Source organism: Canis lupus, chromosome 17 (assembly GCF_003254725.2).
Source record: "Canis lupus dingo isolate Sandy chromosome 17, ASM325472v2, whole genome shotgun sequence".
In the NCBI taxonomy this organism is placed as follows: domain Eukaryota; kingdom Metazoa; phylum Chordata; class Mammalia; order Carnivora; family Canidae; genus Canis; species Canis lupus.
Window position 1 is genome coordinate 19,071,017 of NC_064259.1, and position 22,365 is coordinate 19,093,381.

The following is a 22,365-nucleotide window of genomic DNA, read 5'->3' on the forward strand; positions in this document are numbered from 1 at the left end:
AACAGAGTAACAAGGACTTCAAGTGAGCTCAGTTTCTCAATTATAAGAAAGAATTCCAGAGTTTTATGAAGGATTCCAGAAAATATTTAACCATAAAATATCTTAAATATCCTTTAAACTTTTTTTTTTCCTTTAAACTTTTAAATGTTGTATTAGTTAAGTAGTTTTGTCACTTCAAACTCATCACCTGTTTTAGCTTCTGTATCTCTTGGGCATTTTGTTAGACAATGGATATACAGTAAAAAAAGATCTAGTAACTGGCTTTGAGTTCATAATATAGAAGGGGAGGCAAGCAGGAGAATTACATTTTATAGCATAGTATAGTAAGAAGTATATGGCCCTTTCTATTTTGAGAGCCAGTAGAATTCCAAGTGGGTAAATTCTCAAATGAGTATAACTTAATGTCTTTGGAGGCAGAAAAGACAGACAGATAAGGAAGTAATAAGTAGTCCTTAAGCAGGAAGTAGGGACTTAGCTATTTTTCTTTGGGTTTAGTAAACTCTAAACTCTTCTCTTTATTTTCTGCTTTGTTTCTTCTCTCTTCTATTTCTACTTTTAGTTAATGTCCCTTCATTATTACAAAATTTGTTGCATAGTTCCATTTTTTTATATTAATACATTAAAAATATTACATTTTATTTCTATGTGAATATAAAATGAAGTGGCTTCTTTGAATTTTCATAGGAAAAGAAGGTAGCAATTATATTAATTATAGTAATATTTTACTCAAATGATTATTCTTATTTTGTGTTTGGGTTTCAGAATCTTTTGACATCTTTTTGTTGTGGTGGTTGATATTACAAGTCTGGCATATTTGCCTTTGCTCTGAGGCTTAAATTGTAATTATTTTCCTTATCATAGGTCCTTCCTCTCTCCCACCATAAGAGATTTAACAAGTTTTTTTTTTTTTAATGATGACATTAAATGACAATGCAGCTCACCTTATTTATTCATCATTAATAGAAGCCTGGAATTTAAAAGTCCAGCATATTTTATAAATGTTGAGTTTGAGGTGACAGATATCCAAATGAAAAAGTCCCATTTAGCAGTTGGAAACTTAAATACCACATTACTGAGATGAGAAAGATTGTACTTACCCTTTGTAGCAGAAGTCTTAGAATGGAAACCAGACCTTGTCATTCCTCTGTTCTTTACCCTCCACTGATTGCCTAATTCAGTCAGAGTAAAGCTAGTCTTTAAAATGGTTTTTATGGCCTTACATGATATAGCCTCCTGTGATCTTTCTGAGATCATCTGTTCCTCACTCTCTGGTTCTAGCTACATTGATCTCTTTTATGTTTCTCAAAAAGCATAGTTATGCTCTGGCCTTAAGGGTTACAGCTCTTCCCTCTGCCCCTGCCAGGAGCACTGTTTCTCCAGATACCTTTCTCCCTTCCCTCACCTCCTTCAAGGCTTTGCTCCTATCTCAACTTCTCAATGAGGCCTTTTCTAACTATGCTGCTTAAAGTTGCTGACTCTTCCAGAACTTTCACACATATCTCTATTTTCGCCTAATTTTTCTCTGTAACACTTAACCACCTTCTAATATACTCTATAACTTACTTTTTAATTTTATTTATTGTCTCTCTCCCTTACAATAAAATGAACCTCTCTGAAGACAGTGATTTTTATAAATTTTATTGACAGCTGTGTCCCCAGTACCTCAAACAGAGGCTGGCATATACCAGGAACTCCATAAATATTTGTTGCTAAGTTAAGTTAGGGCTACCCACTGAGATCAATTTAAAGTTTTCTGACTAATATTTACCTTTCCTGGGAGCATGAAGTATACTAAAGATTTTATTTTTTTATTTTATTTTTAAATTTTTTTTAATTTTTTATTTATTTATGATAGTCACAGAGAGAGAGAGAGAGGCAGAGACATAGGCAGAGGGAGAAGCAGGCTCCATGCACCGGGAGCCCGATGTGGGATTCGATCCCGGGTCTCCAGAATCGCGCCCTGGGCCAAAGGCAGGCGCCAAACCGCTGCGCCATCCAGGGATCCCAAGATTTTATTTTTAAAGTCTTTCCTTAAAAAAAAAAAAAAAAGTCTTTCCTTAGGCTCAAAACTAAAATTAACGTATGTAATCTACATGTATGTACAACTATTAACTTAAAGATTTTATATATGTCATAAAGTATAGTATATAACATCTGTAATTTACTGGGTGGCTCAGTCGGCTAAGCGTCTGCCTTCAGCTCAGGTTATGATCCTGGGATCAAACCCTGCATCAGGCTCCCTGCTCAGTGGGGAATCTGCTTCTTCCTCTGCTTCTCCCCTTGCTCATGATTTCTCTCTTTCTCTCTCTGAAATAAATAGATTTTTTTAAAATCTATAAATACTTCATTGAATGGATGTTTAGTCACTTAATTCACCACGGTCCTATAATAGATACACAATAGGTGAGAGCTGATGGAAACTTTGTATATTATGTCAAAGTTAAATGTCCTGCAGACAGTGAGGATTTAGTGAAGGGTTTTAAGCAAGAAATTGAGATGAGCAGACTTAAATTTTTGATAGCCCACTCTGGTTTCTCAGGGAGACCATCTGGAAAGCTACTTTAATAGTCCAGCAGGAGGGGATGAGAGAATATGAAGAAGGAATGGATTTTGGAAATATTTAGGAAATAAAAATTGACAAATCTTGGTGTCTGCTTGAATGTGGGGTATGAGAGAAGAGGCTAGAATGACTCCAACATACCAACTGAGAGGAGAAATAGAAATACATGCGGTAATGTTAAGTTCATTTTGGAAAGTTGAATTTGAAGTGCCTGTGTGACATCTGGATAGAGATATATGGTGAGGAATTGGATCAGGGGTCTGAGACCCAGGAGGTGTGAGCTAGAGATGGGGTTTCAGGGATAGTCAGTACAGAGATGTGTTTTGAAATCATGTTGAGTGAGTGGTATCACCGCAGGATAATGTATATACTCTGAGGGAAAAAGAGACCTTAGGATGTTAGGACCATGAGGAATTCTGACTGCAAAGAATTGGGCGAAAAGTACTCAGAATAAGGTAAGAAGAAAAACCACACTAAATTCTCATCTGTCAGTTCATAACTTAAACATCACCTCTGCAGAGAAGGCTCAGGTGATCCCCCAGTTAAAATTAGGTCTCCTCTATTGCTTCTATTAACCCTATTCTTTTTCTTGGTAACTTTTATCACAATTTAAAATTCTGTGTTATTTTTGTGTCTTATTTATGTCTCCTGCTGCATGAGGGCAGGAACCTCTCTTTTGCTGTCCATTACTTGCTCAGCTTTTAGCACAGTGCCTGATGCATGATAGATGGATAGATTTATTTGTTAAGTAAATGAAGAAAGTTTGGGATCACAGAAGCCAATCGATGACAAAGTTTCAGAAGGTAACTATTTCACATGTTGCTCTAAGTAGTCCAGTAAAGTAATAATAATAATAATGATAGCTAGCAGTATTGAGCCCTAGTAAAATGAAAGAATGAAAAATGTCCGTTGTATTTATTGATGAAGAGGTTTGGGATGAATTATCCACTGAGTGAACACTGCCCCTCAGGGAGCTCTCTGTCTACAGAGGGGGTAATAACAATAGCTAGCTTTTCCAGGAGCTACAGTATGCTCTTTATATGCACTATTTAGTCCTCACAGCAAATCTGAAGGTAGGTGAAGGTAATTATTACCCTTATGTTACAGATGAGGAATTAGGTTAAGGAGATTACACACTTTGCCCAGATAGTGGTTAGGTTGAGATTTAAACTTAAGGCCTTCTGACCCCAAGGTCCATGCTTTTAACCACTGTGCCCCAGTAGGGGGATCCAGTTGATTCATCAGGGAACTGATACCTTGAAAATGACATTTGAGCAGGAATGGTTTAGGTGCTGTTTATAGGACAGATTAGAAGTGAGAGACTGGAATTGAGAAACCAGATACACCGTTCTTGCATTAATCCAGAATGAGGCATTTGGTTCCAACTGGAATCATAACTATATTTGAAAATAAAGGAGAGGATGATCTAAGATCTCTTATTAAGGAAGAATTGACAGGACATAGATACCAGTTAAAAATCAGGAGTAAAAGAGAAAAGTAAAAAGTAATTATAAGACTACAATCCTAGGCATTGGAGATTTTTATGAACTGCGCTTCTAATATGGGAGAAATTCAAAATGTGCCCTTTTGGTTGCATGAAATAATAAAATTGTGATTAGAATTTTAGATGCTATTTATAACTGAAAGGGAGATTGACAATCTTTGGTATGGAGAAAGGGCTAGAGACAGTAAGAGTAAGTTTTAGGACAAGAGGAAAAGGATTTACTAGATGTATTAACTAAAACCATGTGAGAGATTCTCAAGGATCGTGGCCTTTTTTGTAAGAAACTTTAGAAGCACAGCTGCCATCGCTGTGGCTTAATAATTTTATAATTTAAGGAAAAGTTAAAGGTTTTTCCCATTTAACAAGAATTTTCTTTCCTTTTACAAGAATAGGTGGAGTGAAAAAGAATGGAGGAGGTGTGTTGTTTGGCACTAATAAAATACAAAGGTAGTGATAAATATAAGGCCAGGAATATAATTCTGAGTGTCGTTAGGGATTCTATGAAGAATAGTGGTTGATAGGGACAGGTCAGAAGGGATCTGTAAGTGCAGTCACTAACTGGCACAACATGTGAGAGAGAGACCTGGCTGGCATGCTCAGGGAAATGACTTTGTGTTCTCTGGCATCTATACCAAGATCCTAACATGACTAAACATTTGATCTTTGTCGCCTGACTACATAGACACAAGGTTAGGAGTATAGAATTCAAAGTTGGTAAGTACCAAATCTAGTTCATCGCTTTAACTTCATTTGTATATGTATTATTTATTTTCCCTATTGTATAACATCCCAAACCTTATGAATAAAAGTTGTTTAAAATTCTTTTAAAAGTATAACCTAAAATGAACATAAAAAATATCTGACTCCAAATTATACATTGTTTTTACATTTACATCTAAAAGTGATGTTTTTTCTCTGAAAAAATTTCAGTATCTACTTCATGATTCTAATAATATTTTCATCCTAATTGACCTTTATGATTTCATAAGGGCTTATTAATTTTGTTTTATAGATACAGAAAAGAAATTATAGAAACACTAACTCTATGCTTTTGTATAGATGTAGTGGTTTTTATGACAGCTGTAATTAGCTATTCATTGAGAGACTACAAAGTTTAGATATCTTCTAACCTAAGGGAGCCTCCTCCTCCCTTGTGGTTAGAAAGCTCACCAGGGTAGATTTCTTATTGTTGTCCTTCCTTTTTAGGTGTGAAGTTTTTCAACATGAGTGGCCTCGGGGACAGTTCATCCGACCCTGCTAACCCAGATTCACATAAGAGGAAAGGATCGCCATGTGACACTCTGGCATCAAGGTAGGAACACTCTTTTCTTAGTGTATATCTGAGAGAACTTCTTTATCAATTTTATTGACATTTTAGAGCTCCTGTTCCATCTACTCCAAGTTTACTTGTCTTCTTTGAGTCCCTTAGACTTACCATGCTGTCTTGCTTCCCCCAGGGCCTTTCCACATGCTTGCTCCCTCTAGATTTCCTGGAACCTATAGAACACCTGTATGTTATCCAGATGCCAGCTTAGATATTACCACCTTAAAAGAAGCTTTATTTCCATAACTATCATATTAAATCTCCCTCATTCGTGTATCTGTCTCACATTATGTCTATAGCTCTGATCCATAATTTCAAGTTTTTACTAATTATGTGATTATTTCACAAATCCTTGGCTTCTCCACTACACACTTAGACTACCATTTGGTAAGGACCTTGTCTGTTCTTACCGTTTTATCCCTAGTTTGTAGCATAGTATTTGGATTATGTAGAGTAACGACACAGTAGGTATTTGTCAAGTGAATAGATAAATTCATTGTACATCTTTAATTGCTATCTTAGAACATTATGGTCTTAGTAGAACAAAGAAATATATTGTTATAATGTTAGGATTTTAAAGGATCTCTATTTATGAAATTAAATATTTGTATATTGTAAGGAATATGATCACCTTCAATTGGCTAAAAGAGAATTACTGCTAAGGAGACTCTAACAAATTCCAGATAGAAAAGGAACCGCAATCACATCAAAAGAGCAGCTTTCTACCTGAGAGGAGAAGAGTGGGGATCCATTCACCTTCTAGGATCTAAAGCAAGCAAGCTTTCTCAGCCTTTCACACTATTGTCATTGTCAGCCAAATAATTCTTTGTTGTAGGGCACTATCCTGTATTGTAGGATGTTTAGCAATATCCTGGGCTTTCACACTAAAGGCCAGTAGCATCTTTATATCATTTGTGATAACCAAAATGTCATATCAGTTGTGATTGCCAGAAATGTCTTCAAACATTATCAAATGTCTGTCAGTATTTCCCAAGGATGGGGAAAGCAATATGGCCCCAGTTGATAATAGCTGATCTAGAGAGTTGAAGTGACAAAAGACTCTTTTGTCACTGGATTACATGCTTTTTTTCTCATGGCAAGGAAAGTAAAGGATTTTAACGAGAATGCCTAGAAGCTGGAAAGAGAAAAGTTAATCAGTTCAGAGAACTATCATAGAGAGATCATAACCTAAGTACTCATAACCACAGGTAAGTCTCCAGATGCTCAGAGGATATCAAGATACAATCCAGATTTATGTTGTCAGAGTAAATGTTCTTATTTCTATCTGTATATAACAAAGTCAGTCGTTTACAAAGGAAAACTTAAGAATAAATAATTAAAACTATGTTTTTTGGATTTAATTTTTTTATTTGGGGGAATTTAAATCTATAAAAGTATAGACGCTAAGAAAGTATACTCATCACATATATTTTATGGTATTGTTAGTATTTTGTTAATATTTTATCATATTTGCATAGTCTTGTTTGAAAAAAGGTAGTAAAATAATTAATGATTAAATTGATCTGTCTGCAATTAATTTCTCCATTTTTAATAATTATGTATATAAAAGGATTGGTGAGTAAATATATATTGTACAATACTGTATAGCATATATATTTTCCTATTATACGCTCTTTGCAGCATGCATCTTGAGATATAAGCACATAGATTCAGTCCTGTCACCTTTTGATTAAATATTATATTACAGATGTACACCATTTGAAAAATTCATTTCTCTACAGAAGAGAGCTTCCCTATAGATAAACAAGCTTTTTGTTAGAAATTTTCTCTCTTACTGCTAGCACTGCAGCGAACATCCTCATATACACCTTCTACTTCATACGTAAGAGTTCCTTTAGGATCTGTGTACATATTTTTTTTTTGGATCTGTGTACATTTTTTTGTTAACTAGGTAACTACCACATCGCTCTTCAAATAATAAGCATCCAGAGTTTTGTTTTTTTTTTTCACATCCTTACCCACACTACTCTCTCTCCTCATTTTAACTCTTTGCCAATCTGATTGATGTGTGTGGGGTTACAGTTTCAAGTATATTTCACTGATGACTAGATACATTGATCATGGTTTTTGTTTTCCTCTTCTGTGAATTTCCTGGTTATATCTTTTGCCCATATTCCTGCTAAGGTGTTTGTCCTTTTTATTTGTAAGAGTTATGTTTAATTTTCTAGGTACTACTATTTGTTGCTTAAACTTGATTCATATGCTGTCTCCCAGTCTAACTCTGTTTTTGAAATCTTTTGACATATTTTAAAACCTTCAGTTTTCATGTGTCAAGCTCATGGGAGGGGGGTCTTATTAAAGAATATTTTCCCCTCTACTTCAAGACCTTCACTGCATTTTTACATATTTTCTTCTAATAAATATTTAAAGTTGTAATCAATCTGGAATTTATTTTTGTGTATGATATAGTTTTATTTTTTCCTACGTAGAATAGAAGTGGTTATGAATGACCCTATCCTTTCCCTGCTTTTGTGCTGTTACCTTTATCATGAACTGAGTTCCTGAATAGATAGAGATCTAGTTTCGAACCTTCTTATGACAGTCACCTTGATATCTGAAGGGGCAGGACATTCTTTTTTGTCATTTTTCAAAATTGTTTTCCCTGTTCTTGTCCCTTTACCATTCCATTCAGATTTTAAAATCAGTTTTATAAGTTTCCCCTGGGGGGAAAAATACTCCTGGGATCTAGATTAGAATTTCATTTACTTTTGTGCATTAAATTGGGAGAGAAATGACATTTTTATTTTCTAGACTCCAGATTCTAGAGTGTTCTTATTTGTAAATATAAAGGCTGTTCACTTATTCAAGTCTTCACTGTTCTTCAGCAATAGTTTATAATTTTGCTCTTTGAACAACTAGCCCGTCTTTAGTTAGATAATTCCAGGGTATCACAGAATTTTTATTGCTTTTAGAAGTGATATAATTTTGTCTATTGCACCTTCTAATTGGCAATTTTTAATATACAGGAATACTAATGATTTGGGATTATTGGTCTAATGTTCTGAACTTTCTTATTTGTTTTATGGTTTATTTATAAAACTTTGATATTTTTTGTACCTACATAATCATGTTATTATAAATATCAAAAAACTAATATATTATTCTCAGATGTTTTAAAGATAATCCTTATATGGTAAGGATAATCCTTATCCTTGTATGTTTGCTTTCAGAATGTTTGAGAACATTCTCTCCTTCAGGTTTATAAGTGTGGGCTTTAGTTTTCAATTGATATTTTTGATATGGTAAACCAAAACTTTGTGATTTTGAAACTGGAGTTTGCACATGAATACCACCTTGTCATGTTTCTTTTGGTTTGTTATCTGCTGTCACTTTAAACAGATTTTGAACTCATTAATCATAAAAGTGTACGTTATATTTTAGGGTATTGAGAGCCCTTGTGCCCATGAGCCCTGATAGAGTTTCTTAGTAATTGTTTGATGGGATGAGATGTCTCATATATCCTCCTATTCTCTTTTCTCCATTCCTTAACTCTACTGGAGAATGGGGATTAAAATGCTGGTCTCAAAATAGTGGATAGCTGTGCCTTGTGCCTGTATAACATTTCTAATTCAGCTCAACAAGTGCTTTATTAAGTGCCTGCTATTCAACCAGCATGGTGTGCATGATGTTATAAGGATATAAGTGAAATGAGGCATGTTTTCTATCTTCAGGGAGCTTACAAATCTGGTCATGCCACACATTCTTCTAAAACCCTCTGGGCTTCCTCTTACCCTGAAAATAAATAATCATAGCCAAAATGTTGATAATAGATAAGATTTATTGAACTAATAGCCAGGAATTCTGCCAAGCGTTTTACATCTTTAATCCTCACAAAATTCTGGGAGATAATTAATGTCATCATCCTTGTTTTGCAGTTAAAGAAATTGAAGCTTAGAAAAGGTAAATTGCTGCCCAGGTAACTTGCCCAGGGTTACATAGCTAATAAATGACTGAGGAAGTTTCAACTTGTGCTTTTAAGCAATATACATGCTCTTTATCATGGTGTATGCAAGAGCCCTCATGATTGGGCCTGGTCCTCATCTCTTGCCCTTTTGTTTCTTATTTATACATCAGCCATGCTGAACTACTTACAGGTTCTTTAACTTGACATTTTCATTCTCATTTTATATCTTTGAAAAAGCTGGGTTTGTTTGCCTCCCCCACCCTGAAACCAATCCCTCTCTACTGGCTGGGTTGGGACAATTCATTCTCTAGGTCTAGGTGCTACCTCTGTGAGCTTCTGTAGTATTACAGTCTTGTCAGTGTAATAGCTCCTTTTCTTTATTCTCACACTAATTGGGGCTACCTCTAATTTAACCGTGGGTCCCTGGTACATACTACAAGGTTATCTGGCACATAATAAGCAGAGGAACATTTATGAAAAAGCTAGTAGTTGAAAACAAAAGATGCATGAGGAGTTAATTCATAGCTTTGTTAACTAGCATGTGTGCCAGATCAATGGAAGTCTGTTGGGCTGGTGAAATGTAGGTGGCCCAGAGTAATAAAGGAAACCTTCTTTTCCATTAAGGTAGAAATTTTTTGTCACACCCGCCCCTTCTTCAGTTTTAACTTTATTTGAATATATCTGCTCTCATTTTCTGTCCTTGCTTATTCGTTACTTCATTTTGTGGTGATTTTCCTAGTTTCATTCTTAAGTCATTTTATAGACACCTCAGCATTTCGTTACTCTTAGCTTCTTGCTTCCTCTCTCACCTCTCTGTCTGACTATCCTGCCATTCTATCACTTTCTTTTACTCTACAGTGGTGTCAGGCATTTCAGTTTTACATAAAACTTAATGTCAAAAACAGATTTGAGAGTTCCACCACATGAATCCAATTTACTCATATTGGAATTTAGACTCCTGGATTTAAACAGATCATACTTTAAACTGAATCTACAAAATAAGTGTAGTATGAATTAGTTTCTCTAAGGCAAAAACAGGTGTCCTCTTAAATACTTGTCAATTTGCAGACATGGGGTTCTCTGGAACCTTGCATATATGAAAATGTGTGTTACTCATTTTCTTCATGTTTTCAACACCTTGGTGTGAAGTTTGTCAAAATACCTTGCTGCATATACTATCTGGAAATTCTCAGATAAAGTTTTACTAAGTAAAATGAGACTAATAACTCAATAATGAAAGGCTTTAAAGATAAAGACAATGTGATTATTATGGTTTTAAAATTTGGTTATGTTTTGGGATGTGTACCATTTTGTAGTATTTTGTTTTATGTAGTTAAATACATTTGATTGGTTGACTTGGTTCTTTTCAACTTACTACATTGTTATGGAAATGCTATTGCTTTTATCGTGTTTTTTTATTACGAAAAGTGGTATTTTAATTGTCAATTATGAACTTTTTAAAAAGCAACTGATCTTTCCCTCTTTTCACCTCTTTTTTCTACCATTATACCAGATGTTTTTGATTGCTGCTTATTAAAACAAAGAGCTATTTGTGACCAGTCTTTCTTATTATGTTAATTTGATAATGGAAAAATTCATTTCAAAGTAATACTTCACTGTCTTTGCATGTATTACATAAAGCAAGTTGCCTGATGATTTGGCTAATTAAACCAGGAGTAAAGACTGGAAAACAAAAGTGAACGATATTCATTCACTTCATTTGAATGAATATAAAATGCTAGCTGTTTGCACTATTATCCTTTGTTCTCATTATTTTGCTTCCAGATAAATCAAAATTGATTGTATTACATTTATGAGAACCTATAAATAGATGTCTTTTCTATTTTTTTAGAACAAAGTTGTATACAAAAGACATTCTCTGTACCTTATCTTTAATTATTGATCTATTATTCTTTTTATTTTACTTTTTGGATGGATACTCCTTTCTTTTTGATGAGGACCAACTAATGGTCTAATCATTATACGAATTAAGAGTTTATTAGAAATGAGTTTTTCAGATTTCCGAGCATAACTTATTTGAACTAGTATAATCTCACTGCTTAATTTATATATATCAAAGTTATTTGAAAATTCACATCTTCTATTTCAAGGAGTTATTATTTAGAATATAAAATAAATTCCAAGTGCAACTTGTATATGTACTGTCTGCTTCCTTTTAATGTTTAACATTCATTGGCTATTTGAAATATTTGATACATTTACATCATTAAGGAGGAAATACATCTGTGATGGCAGTTTTTCTTTTTATGTATTTTGGCCAGAATTGTCTTCTGCACTTTGGTATTTTGGAGTATCTGTTTTTCAGATGTGAATTTAGATTGTTTTCAAAATCTGACTTTATATTTCAGATAAAATTACAGATCTCTATAAGGTTGTTAATATTAAGTACTTGAACAGAGAAGGAAGTATGATGATAGAAATGTACACTAACTGGTTTTTCTTTGTGGAACAGCACTGAAAAGAGACGCAGGGAGCAAGAAAATAAATATTTAGAAGAGCTAGCTGAGTTACTATCTGCCAACATCAGTGACATTGACAGTTTGAGTGTAAAACCAGACAAATGCAAGATTTTGAAGAAGACAGTCGATCAGATACAGTTAATGAAGAGAATGGAACAAGGTAAACAAAACAAAACCATGGCTGTGTGCTTTTTTTATAAGGACCTTTATAATATGTGATTTTATTTTTTTATTATTAAGAAATTGCTTTGAATTTCATAATTTTATTAAACATTTTTGTTTAGATGGTCTTTATTTTATAACATGAATCTGAGAGCCTTCTTGTTATAACAACAAGGCTTATTAATTTAACTTGAACACTTGTTGCCTTGGGAGGTTATAGAACCTGGTACCATAGGGGATAGAGTCAAGAAACATAAGTTGTGGTGTCAGACCTGAAGCTTTGGCACAGTGTTGAAAGACAGTAGCTCAGTTGTAGGTAACTCCCTCCATCTGAAAAATAAGTTGGTCTCTGCCTTGGCTCTGGGTGTGGGAAACAGTCTCCTCTGAGAAGACTCTCATTTTTTTTTTATGATTCATATTTATACTAGCCATATTTACTGAGGACCCCACACCACAAAATCCCTAGCAAAGAGTTAAAAGAGACACAAAGGCAGAGCACTTTGGAGAAAGACTCCCACACTTGGCCCCAAGACATTCCCAAAGAAAAATTGCTCCCAAGGTGATTTTATGCTAAAACTTTAAATGACATATGAGGAAACAATCTACACAGTAAGTAGGACCCCAAATAACAAACATAAGGAATAGTCCCAAAAGAACTTCAGATTAAGAGCAGCAATGTGAAAAGATTATAAACAAATATAGTTGTAATGATTAAAGTGACAGGATTTTAAGATTTTATAAGCTGGAAAGTCAATTGTCTAGTGACAGCCGATTGAGCAGACAGGAGAAACTGGTATTTTAAGTCTGCAGGGGAAAGCCAGTAAGAGGCTGTATGTCTCCTTGCTGCTTGATCTTAAACCCTGACAGCCTGACTCATGCTCCCTAAGTTAGAGGTGAGAGGACTCCTCTGGGGATCCTGAGCAGTCCAAAGGAAAAGACACACAGACACTGACCATTGGGAATGGGTCAACATGACAAAATCAGTTCCCTGTCTTGCCTCCTCTATCCACATTTTCTCCCTACTCCCACTAGAGCCCCCTAAGGGTGAGGATTTTTGTTTGCTCATAATTGTGTTCTCCATCTCTAAAACAATTCCTGGCTATGTAGTAGACTTTCATGAATATTTGTTGAATAAATAGATGAAGAGTTGAAAGATAGTGTGAAAAAATCCCTTAGAAAATAAAGTAAAAAGATAAGCAGTGGAAAGCAAAGATGGGAATTATGGGATTAGTTCAGGAGGTGTAACATATGATTAATTCCAGAAAAAAAGAACAGACCAAATAGAAGGGAGGAAATTACAAGAGTAATGATATAAAAACAAAACAAAACACTTCTCAGAATTAGAGCAGTGTGGGTTTCCAGATTGAAAGCACTCATATAGTGCCCAACACAGTGAATAAAAAAGAAAGGAAAAAAGAAAAAACCCATACCAATGCACAATTTTTAGACACTACAGAGAAAAAACAAGAGAAAGAAAAAATAGGTGCATACTAGATTTTCAGAATGTATCTAGATTTCTGAATAGCAGCACTGAAAAATGAGAGTTCTAAACCTGGAATTCTGTGTGCACCCAAATGAAGTATGAGTGCAAAATAAAGACATTTTCAGATGTAAGCCTCAGTTGAAAAGTTTTTTTGTGTACTTTTTTCAGAAGTAGCTACCAAAACCAAGGTAGTAAACCAAGAAAGAAAGGCATAAGATCTTAATCCAAGGGAACCATAGAATCTTAACAGAAGAAAGATAGAAGGAGACTTAGAACTACAGTTGTACATCTGCCTAAAAATGTAGCCAGTCCCAGTTGAAGCAGGTAGATATGGGTCTCCAGGAGGAATAGTTCCATTTAAAAAAAAAAAAAAAAGGAAGAATATCTGATGACTGACCAAATTGAGAGGAATTTTTCAGCTCTTGGGGACAGTTTAGAGATAAAAAAAAAAAACTAAAACACAAAATATAAGAAATGTAAATTGTAGCACATACCTTGGCTCATTTGTGAACCGTATATTTATGTAGCTGCAGTAACATAGACGTTAAATACTGATAGCTCTAAAAATTCTTGTAACTATATTGGGAGAATGGAGGGAGGCAGGGAGGGAGAAATATATGTGTAGAAGGTTGATGTAAGTTCAAGTCTTTTTATGATTGCATGTCAGTAATGTCTGTCATGAACATAATCAAGATATAGCAAATAAACATGTTATTGGGAAATACAGAATATATTAGCTACAATTATAGGCTAGGCTACTGTAACAAGAGACCCCAAACACAGTAGCTTTAACAAGATAATCTATGTATGTGTCAGAGGTTGTGATTCCTCCCATCTTTTTTGCTGTGTCATTCCTAGTATATTACCATTACTCACATGGTTAGACATGGCTCACCTGTCCATATCCCAGCTGACAAGAAGGGGGAAGAAGAAAATGGGAAGGCATGCTTCTTTCCTTTTAAGGATAAGACCCAGAAATTGCATGTCATTTCTGTTCACATTCCTTAAGCCAGAAAGTAGGTCACTTAGCTACTCCTGCCTTAGGATTTGCCTAAAATTTTAGATGTTTTGCTTTTCACACAGTTATTTAATTTACTTGGACTTGATGGTTTATGTTTTTTTGCAAACTTGTTTAAAACACAAAAACCTGTGTTTTAATACTATAAAAATATCAATTGATGAAGGAAGTAGATCTTAGAAATAAATGAGAAACTTCTATACCATAATAATAAAAAGCCCAATTAAAAAATAGGCAAAGGCTCTGAATAGACATTCTCCAAAGACCTGTAAGTGACTAATAAATTAGCACAGGAAAAATATGCTCGTTATCATTAGCCATCAGGGAAATGCAAATCAAAACCACAATGAGATAAGATAGCTATCATCAAAAAGACAGATAACACCCGTTGGTAAGGATGGGAGAAATTGGAACCCCTATATGCTGCTGGTAAGAATGAAAAATAAAATTGTGCAGCCGCTTTGGAAAACAGTCCAGTAGTTCCACCATATTGTCCAGCAATTCCATTTGTAGGTATATACCTGAGACAAATGAAAACATATGTCCACATGAAAACTTGCACACAAATATCTATAATATCACTATTCATAAATAGCTGAAAACTGGAAACAACCCATATATCTATCAGTTGATTAATGGATAAGTAAAATGAGGTATACTTATACAGTGGAATATTATTTGGCAACAAAAAGGAATGAAGTATTGACAAATGCCTCAATATGGATTAACCTTGAAAATAGGCCAAGCAAAAGAAGCCATCACATAGGACCACACAAGTATGTTTCCATTTATATAAAATGTCCAGAATAGGCAAATCCATAGAGATTGAAAGTAGATTGGTGGTTGGCACAGGGCTTGGGAGTTTTGGGAAAATGGGGAGTGACTCTGCTGAAGAACACAAGGTTTCTTTTTGAGATGATGAATATGTTCTAAAATGCATTGTAAGGTGGTTGCACAACTGTGAATATACAAAAAACCATTGAATTGTATGCTTTAAATGCATGAATGGCATGCTATGTGAATTGTAGCTCAGTAAAGCTGTTACTATGAATACTATATGAGATGACATTTTACACCCATTAGATTCACACACACACACACACACACACACACACACAAACACACACACAAAAATTGTGACAGCAACTGTCCATGCAGATAAAGAAAAATAAAAACCCATGAACATGACCAGGGGTACATTTTCTTTAGAGAACAATCTATCAAACTTAGCACTTTTTTTTTTTTTTTTTAAGATTTTACCTATTTATTTGAGAGCGCGCACAAGCAGAGGGTGGGGGGTGTCGCAGAGGGAGAGGGAGAAGCAGGCTTCCTGCTGAGCAGGGAACCTGAAACTAGGCTGGATTCTGCAGCTCCAGAATCATGTCCAGAGCTGAAGGCAGATGCTTAACCAACTGAACCCCCTAGCTGCCCCAAACTTACTAATATAGAAAATACACAGACCCTATATGATCTAGCAACTTCACTTTTAGTATTTACCCTAAAGAAACCTGTCACACATGTACAAAAAAGGAAATACTGAAAATAGTTTATTATAGCACTGTGATAGTCAAAGGTTTGTTAATAGTGAACTAGGAAATCTGTGAGTTGTTCGTATAATATAATACTATATACCAGTTCAAATGAATGAATCAAATCTATATCAATGTGCTTAAATCTCAAACATGATATTGATTGACGAAAGTAAGTTGGAAAAATTCTATATTTATGTAAACTTTAAGACACAAAACAATCTATTATTCATGAAATCATACATGTGTACTTAAATAATAAAAACAGCTTAGAAATTATTACACTGACCTCAGAATGCTGGTTATTTCTGAAAAGGGACAGAGGAGAAATGGTGGCAGAGCATTAGTTCTGTGTGCAACATTTATTTTTTAAAAAGGAAGGACCTGAAGCAAATGTTAACATCTGTGAAAAATGAACAGTGGCTATGTGAACGTATGCTATGTCATTTTCTGTCTTTTTTTTTTGTAATATATGAAATAGTTCATATTTTAAAGTGAAAAAATGATATCTGTATTCAATAATACCACATTTGGTTTTTGGCTAACTAACTAGTTTGACAGATTGGAAACTTATTTAAGTATGGTGCTGCTTTAAGATGATGGATGACTTTTCCAGCATAGCATCATTGCACAAAAGAATTTCAGGATCATTTAACGGTTATGGGTTTATCAATCAGATTGCCATGACATGAATGTGAAAGGTTAGCTAATTCATGCAGGCTTTAAAGGAAAGAGCATTTGTTCACTATTCAGTGGCAATTGATGAAATCAGAAAAGTATAAAAATGGAGGAAATCATCATTCTTCTACAATTTAGTCATTTCTTAAAAACTTTTGGTGTAGACTTTTTCAAAAGGCTATGTATTTATACTGTTTTTCCCACTGTTGGAACACTGGACTTAATAGGTTAGAATTCAAATTTTCCTGTTGCCATTTATTAGTTATATGATATGCAACACGTTACTCAATCTTTGTCACCCTCAATTTTGTCATCCATAAAATGAGTATAATTAAGATGAAATAATACTATTAATAAATATCACCTAGATAATAGATGTTATTTGAATCTTAAATTAGGTGAATCTTGTCTTCACAAACTTGCTATTACGGAGAAATGTACCCTTTTTGGATGTGTGACTTTTTATTTCTTTATTATAGAGAAATCCACAACTGATGATGAAGTGCAGAAATCAGACATCTCATCGAGCAGTCAGGGAGTGATAGAAAAGGAGTCCCTGGGACCTCTCCTGTTGGAGGTAGCTGTTCTCACTTAGTCACAAAATGATCAAAATCTTTGATCTAAGCCAATTTGGTTTTTTCTTTATCTTTTATGTTTTACTTCTAATTAATAAATTTTAAAACATAGTAAGTTTTCAAAAACCTTTAATAATTATTTTATAATCTATTTTGACAGTTATGGCTATTTCAGAATTAAATGTGAATAATGAATATGAGAACTTTTCATAAAGGCATTCTATATAGTCAGATGGAAAACTGAAGCCTGCTGCACGGCTCTGCCGTTTATTCCTGGAGTGGTTGGGACTCTTTGGGAGCATAAAACATTAGAATTTAGTTTGCTAGTGCTATCTATGTATATCTATGGTAGAATTTCACTTTTGAGTAAGGGATGCCACACTTTATCAGAGTAGATGTTTTCCTAAAAAGTTTCCTGATTAAAATTTTTAATTGTTTATGTAAATACTATAAGGGAACTTAATATTCTAACAACCCTCTCCTAAACTTTTTAAAGTGAAGAACCTTTAAACTTGAGTTATCTTGTAATTATTGTCATTTTCTCCCCAGCTTTTCCTGTCTAATCCTCACTCCCTCTGTTCTCAATGCAGATGTTTTATTTCCGAGCAAGCTCATCACCTCAAGTGCCCCCTCTCATACATGAATGTTAACGAACGTGTGTGTGTGGACACACTCATTCCCTGCAGAGTATGCCTTTCTGTCTCTAGGCCTAGTTTCATTTGTACACTTACACGTATACATATACATATATATATACACATATACACATATTTTATATATTTTTAATATATTTTGTATAAATAATAAATTCTCCTTTTCTTGTCCTGCTTGAAGGCCCTCCTTTCTGGTGAAGTCTTTCTGACAACTCAGACTTGTATGGGTCTCTTTATGTTCTAGCTCCCATATACCTTTTCCCCTATTACCCCAACTAATTGCTCTTTTTTTATTATCCATGATTCTCTCCGCCAATACTGCTAATGTAAGAATATTCTGAAAATTCAGTTCTTGGCTTTTCTAGCCCCAGAAATTCTTTGTGTGCTCTTTGCTTTAGGAGATGACACCTAAATATGTACTTCTTGCTCTAACCCTTCACATACTCTGTTCCTTTATTTTTAACAGGCTGCTAAATATTTTTTACTCTCCTAGTAGCAGTTCGCCCTCAGAATCTAAATTCTTCATATTCCCTTCATGTGACACAACCACTGTATTACTTACACTGTCAGTTTTAATGATTTTTACTAAGGAAATGCACGTATTTTGTAGATTATAAAAAATATATAAAGACATAGGTCATTGAAACTGAATAGAAATGACTGCTATCTGAGAGTGTGTATGCATACAGGATCGAGAGGGGATGCTAATCATATCTGATCGAGTCCCATGATTTTTATTATATCCTCTTCATAACCTACTGAATTGAGTGTGTGACACATGACCATATTTTGGAAACAGTGTTGTAACAAGTAAGGTAAAAATGTTTATGGTAGAATCTAGGTGGTGAATGTACGGATGTTCACTACAGAATTCTTTCAAATTTGCTATATTTTGAAATTTTAAAATGGAAGCTATTAGAGGAAAATACGTTAAAGAAAGAAAAGTAACTTTTGGTTTATTTCCAACTTCTACCACATCTCCTTGCCCGGTCTGGCACCTGTCACCAGCCCCCTGTTTGAGTACCCTTGGCACTTTCTGGAGACCTGCTCTTCCCCAGCATTTACTGCCTATCTCTTCTACCCCACAGGATGTTAGTAGACTAATTCTTGCATATTGCCCAGTTTTCCTGTGTTGGTTCTGTCTGCCTTCTCAGTGCCAAGTTTAAAGTTAGGCTCAGGACTCCTTTGGATTCATTAAATATTTTATTGAATTTATTTTCTGCATATAATGTCTTTTGAGATACTAAGAAGTATAAGGTGTACAAGTTGTTGAGATTTTGGGGGTTCCTGTAGGAAAATGGTGATCACTTAAATCCTAGCTTCATCATACATTCTTCAGAAACTTCAGAGATCAACATGGAAAGCAAGTAGATTACAAACAAACCGAACACATCACACCTGGAGATAGAGAATAGTACTGCTGCTTTAATTTATGTAAACATTCATTATTGCTGCGTGAGACAAGTCCACAACACTTTAACATGAAGAGGAAATGACAGGGAAAATGTCCATTCAAAGCTACTATAAAAAGAAAACAAAGTAGGAATTATTTCTTTTAGCTGATGAAATTACCTGAAAACCACTGTGAATCAGGGAAAAGCTGTAACACAGTATCACACATGAATTAGAGGCCATCAGGCAAGCAAATTCAAATATGAAAAAACACATCAAGTTAGAAATTCTGAAACCTCAGAATAGAAATATATTTAGGTTCTTGACTTCAAGGAGCTAACAGTATTTTCATTAGCTATAGATATGTGAAACAGACTTCAAAATAGAATTACTTTTACAGACTTGAACGCTGCCTCCATCAGCAGCTTTTTCTCTGCCTTCTTCTGCATCCCCCAATCTTGTCCTCATTGCCTTAAACTTTATATAATCTAATCCAGGGCAGCTAGGAGAAGAGGTGAAAAGCCATCATGACACTGCCCTTGGATTCATTCAGGCAGTCTAGAGCTTCACTACTCAGGAAGATAGCCACTAGCTACACATGGCTATTCAAAGTTAAATAAAATTAAAAATTCAATACTTCATCCTCACCAGGCACATGTAACATGCTCAGTGCCCACATGTGGTTAATGACTACTGTATTGGACACACAGATACAGAACTTTTTGCAATGACAGCAAGTTCTCTTTGGCAGCATTGATCTAGAGGGACTTGCTTAGATAGAAGATGTGCACATCTAAAAAGTAACCAATTATCAACCATCCTATGAGGAATTCTCACCATATAGTTTTCCAGTTATTCCCCCCTTTTATTTATTGTTTAAGATTTTTTATTTATTTATCAGAGAGCAGAGCAGGCGAGAGAGAACACAGGTGGAGGGGGAGGGGCAAAGGGAGAGAGAAAAGCATATTCCCCTCTGAGGAGGAAACCTGACAACAGGGGGGTCGATCCCAGATTCCTGGGATCATGACCAGAGCTGAAGGCAGAGGCTTAACTGACTGAGCCCCAAGGTGCCCCTCCCCCTTTTAAACATAAAGTAGTATGAGTTAAGAATGAAGATACTGGAGGTGATTTCCTCATATTTAAAAGGAAAGCGAAAAAAAAAAAAGAGAGTGGAGTTAGACTTTATTCAACAAATATTTGTTGCTTGACACATAGTAAGTACTCCTGCATTTTTTATCGTCCTCATTGTCCATTGTTTCTACTGTCTGAATTTCTCTACCTCTTATTCAAAACTATGCGTTATCTGACTCTAGCTTCTTATCTCCCACTACTTCCCAAGAAAAATTCTGTTTTAGTCATGGAGGTTTCTCAGTACCTTCCTCAGCATTCAGGCCTCCTAACCTCACTTTGTGCCATTCCCTGCATTACAGTGTGCCTCTTGACCACCGTTCACCACCCAGTCCCTGGTGTTTGTATCCTTGACAAAACTATCTCCTCTCCAGCTACTTCTCAGCCTCTCCCTCAAATTTCTCTTTCTTCACTTGCCTTGTTAAATGTCAGCATCCTTCAGGGTTCTGGCCTTTGCTCTTTTCCTTTTTGTTATCCCATGCACATTTCCGGTACTTTTGTCTACGTCTGTGTCTGTGTCCTGTGATATATTTGGGTACATGTGTGTGCATGTAGGTATGTATAAATTATCATTTAGGATACTTGGTTTTCAAGCAGCAGACACCAATTCTGACTAAATTAAGCAAATGTGAATTTATTGGAGTGCTATTTGGATATCATAATTGGAAATAAGATAAAATAAGATAAAGATAAAACCAGCCTCTTACTCTTAAGGAAGCTAGAGAGCAGATAGGATATGAACAGTCTCCTAGAAAGACCCATCAGGAGTGCCCTGCTGCTAGGATGAACGCATTCCTGCCATGTTTGTTCTTTCTGTAATTTTCCTCAAGGTCCCCATTCAGATTGGAAGTCTCCCATTGGCCTGATTAAGAATCTCCTGAGACTTTATTTAATGGGGAATAAGTAGAAAGTAAGTCTCCAAAGGAAATCAGATATTCTGTGGAAGGAAAAAAGATGATTATAGTTAAGAACAAATAAACAGAAAACCAGATGATTCCATATGTACCTATAAATTGCAAATGTCTATCTTTAGCTCAGATCTCTTTTCAGAATTTTACTCTATCTTGCTACCTTTTAAACATCCCCATTTGAATGTTCCTTAGTCATTTCATATATTTTATATATATATATATGTATGTATATATATATATATATATATTTAATTTTTTTTTGAGAGAGAGAGAGAAAGAGCAGGCGCAGGAGGGGCAGAGAGAAAGAAAGAAAGAAAATCTTAAGCAGCAGACTCCCTGCCCAGAATGAGCCTGACTTGGGGCTCAGTCTCACAATTCTGAGATCGTGACCTGAGCCAAAATCAAGAGTCAGATGCAGTCCACCCAGGTGCCCGTCAAATATAACATTTCTAAAACTAAATTTACAATGTGTCCCTTTACCTCTGGCTTAAAAATATGAGGGGAAAAAAGTAAAAATTAATTAATTAATTAAAATAAAATAAATAAAATAAAATAGTAAAATAAAATAAAATAAAATAAAATAAAATAAAATAAAATAAAATAAAATAAAATAAAATAAAATAAAAAAGAGTAGATTCAGAAAAAGGCACTTATCTACCAGGACTCTTACATCATTAGTGAAGGATCTCCCTAAGTGCTCATTTCCACAGCTGCAAGAGGTCACCAAACGCTATTTGTTCTGCCTGTGTCAAATTCTCTTCTATCACTTCCACTGCTGTTGCCTTAATGCGGGCTCTCATTTGAACTGGAGTATCACAATAGCATTACAACTGTTCTTGCTTCCAGTCTGCACGCCAAACCTACTGCCAGAACGATCTTTACAAAAACAGATCATGTCACTCTTGTGCTTAAAACCGTTGCCTTCAAAAAAATGCCCATTGCCTTTATAATAAGTTTCTTATTTTTTTGTTTTTGTGGAAGATTTAAAAAAAACGCATTTTGCTGTTATATATAACACAGATAATAACAAGTGCATACAAGGT

The 22,365-nt window shown here is 34.9% G+C and overlaps 1 protein-coding gene across 9 annotated transcripts in view; it reads left to right on the forward strand.

Moving 5' to 3' along the window:
* NCOA1 (nuclear receptor coactivator 1) overlaps positions 1-22,365 on the forward strand; it is a 244,671-nt gene that overhangs the window by 144,130 nt on the left and 78,176 nt on the right. For all 9 annotated transcript variants that reach the window (XM_049096135.1, XM_049096138.1, XM_049096136.1 and 6 more), the window contains 3 exons: positions 5,271-5,376; positions 11,787-11,953; positions 17,143-17,240. In XM_049096135.1, the coding sequence (XP_048952092.1) occupies positions 5,288-5,376; positions 11,787-11,953; positions 17,143-17,240 (354 nt within the window). In that variant the 5' untranslated portion in view covers positions 5,271-5,287. The remainder of the gene's footprint in view (positions 1-5,270; positions 5,377-11,786; positions 11,954-17,142; positions 17,241-22,365) is intronic.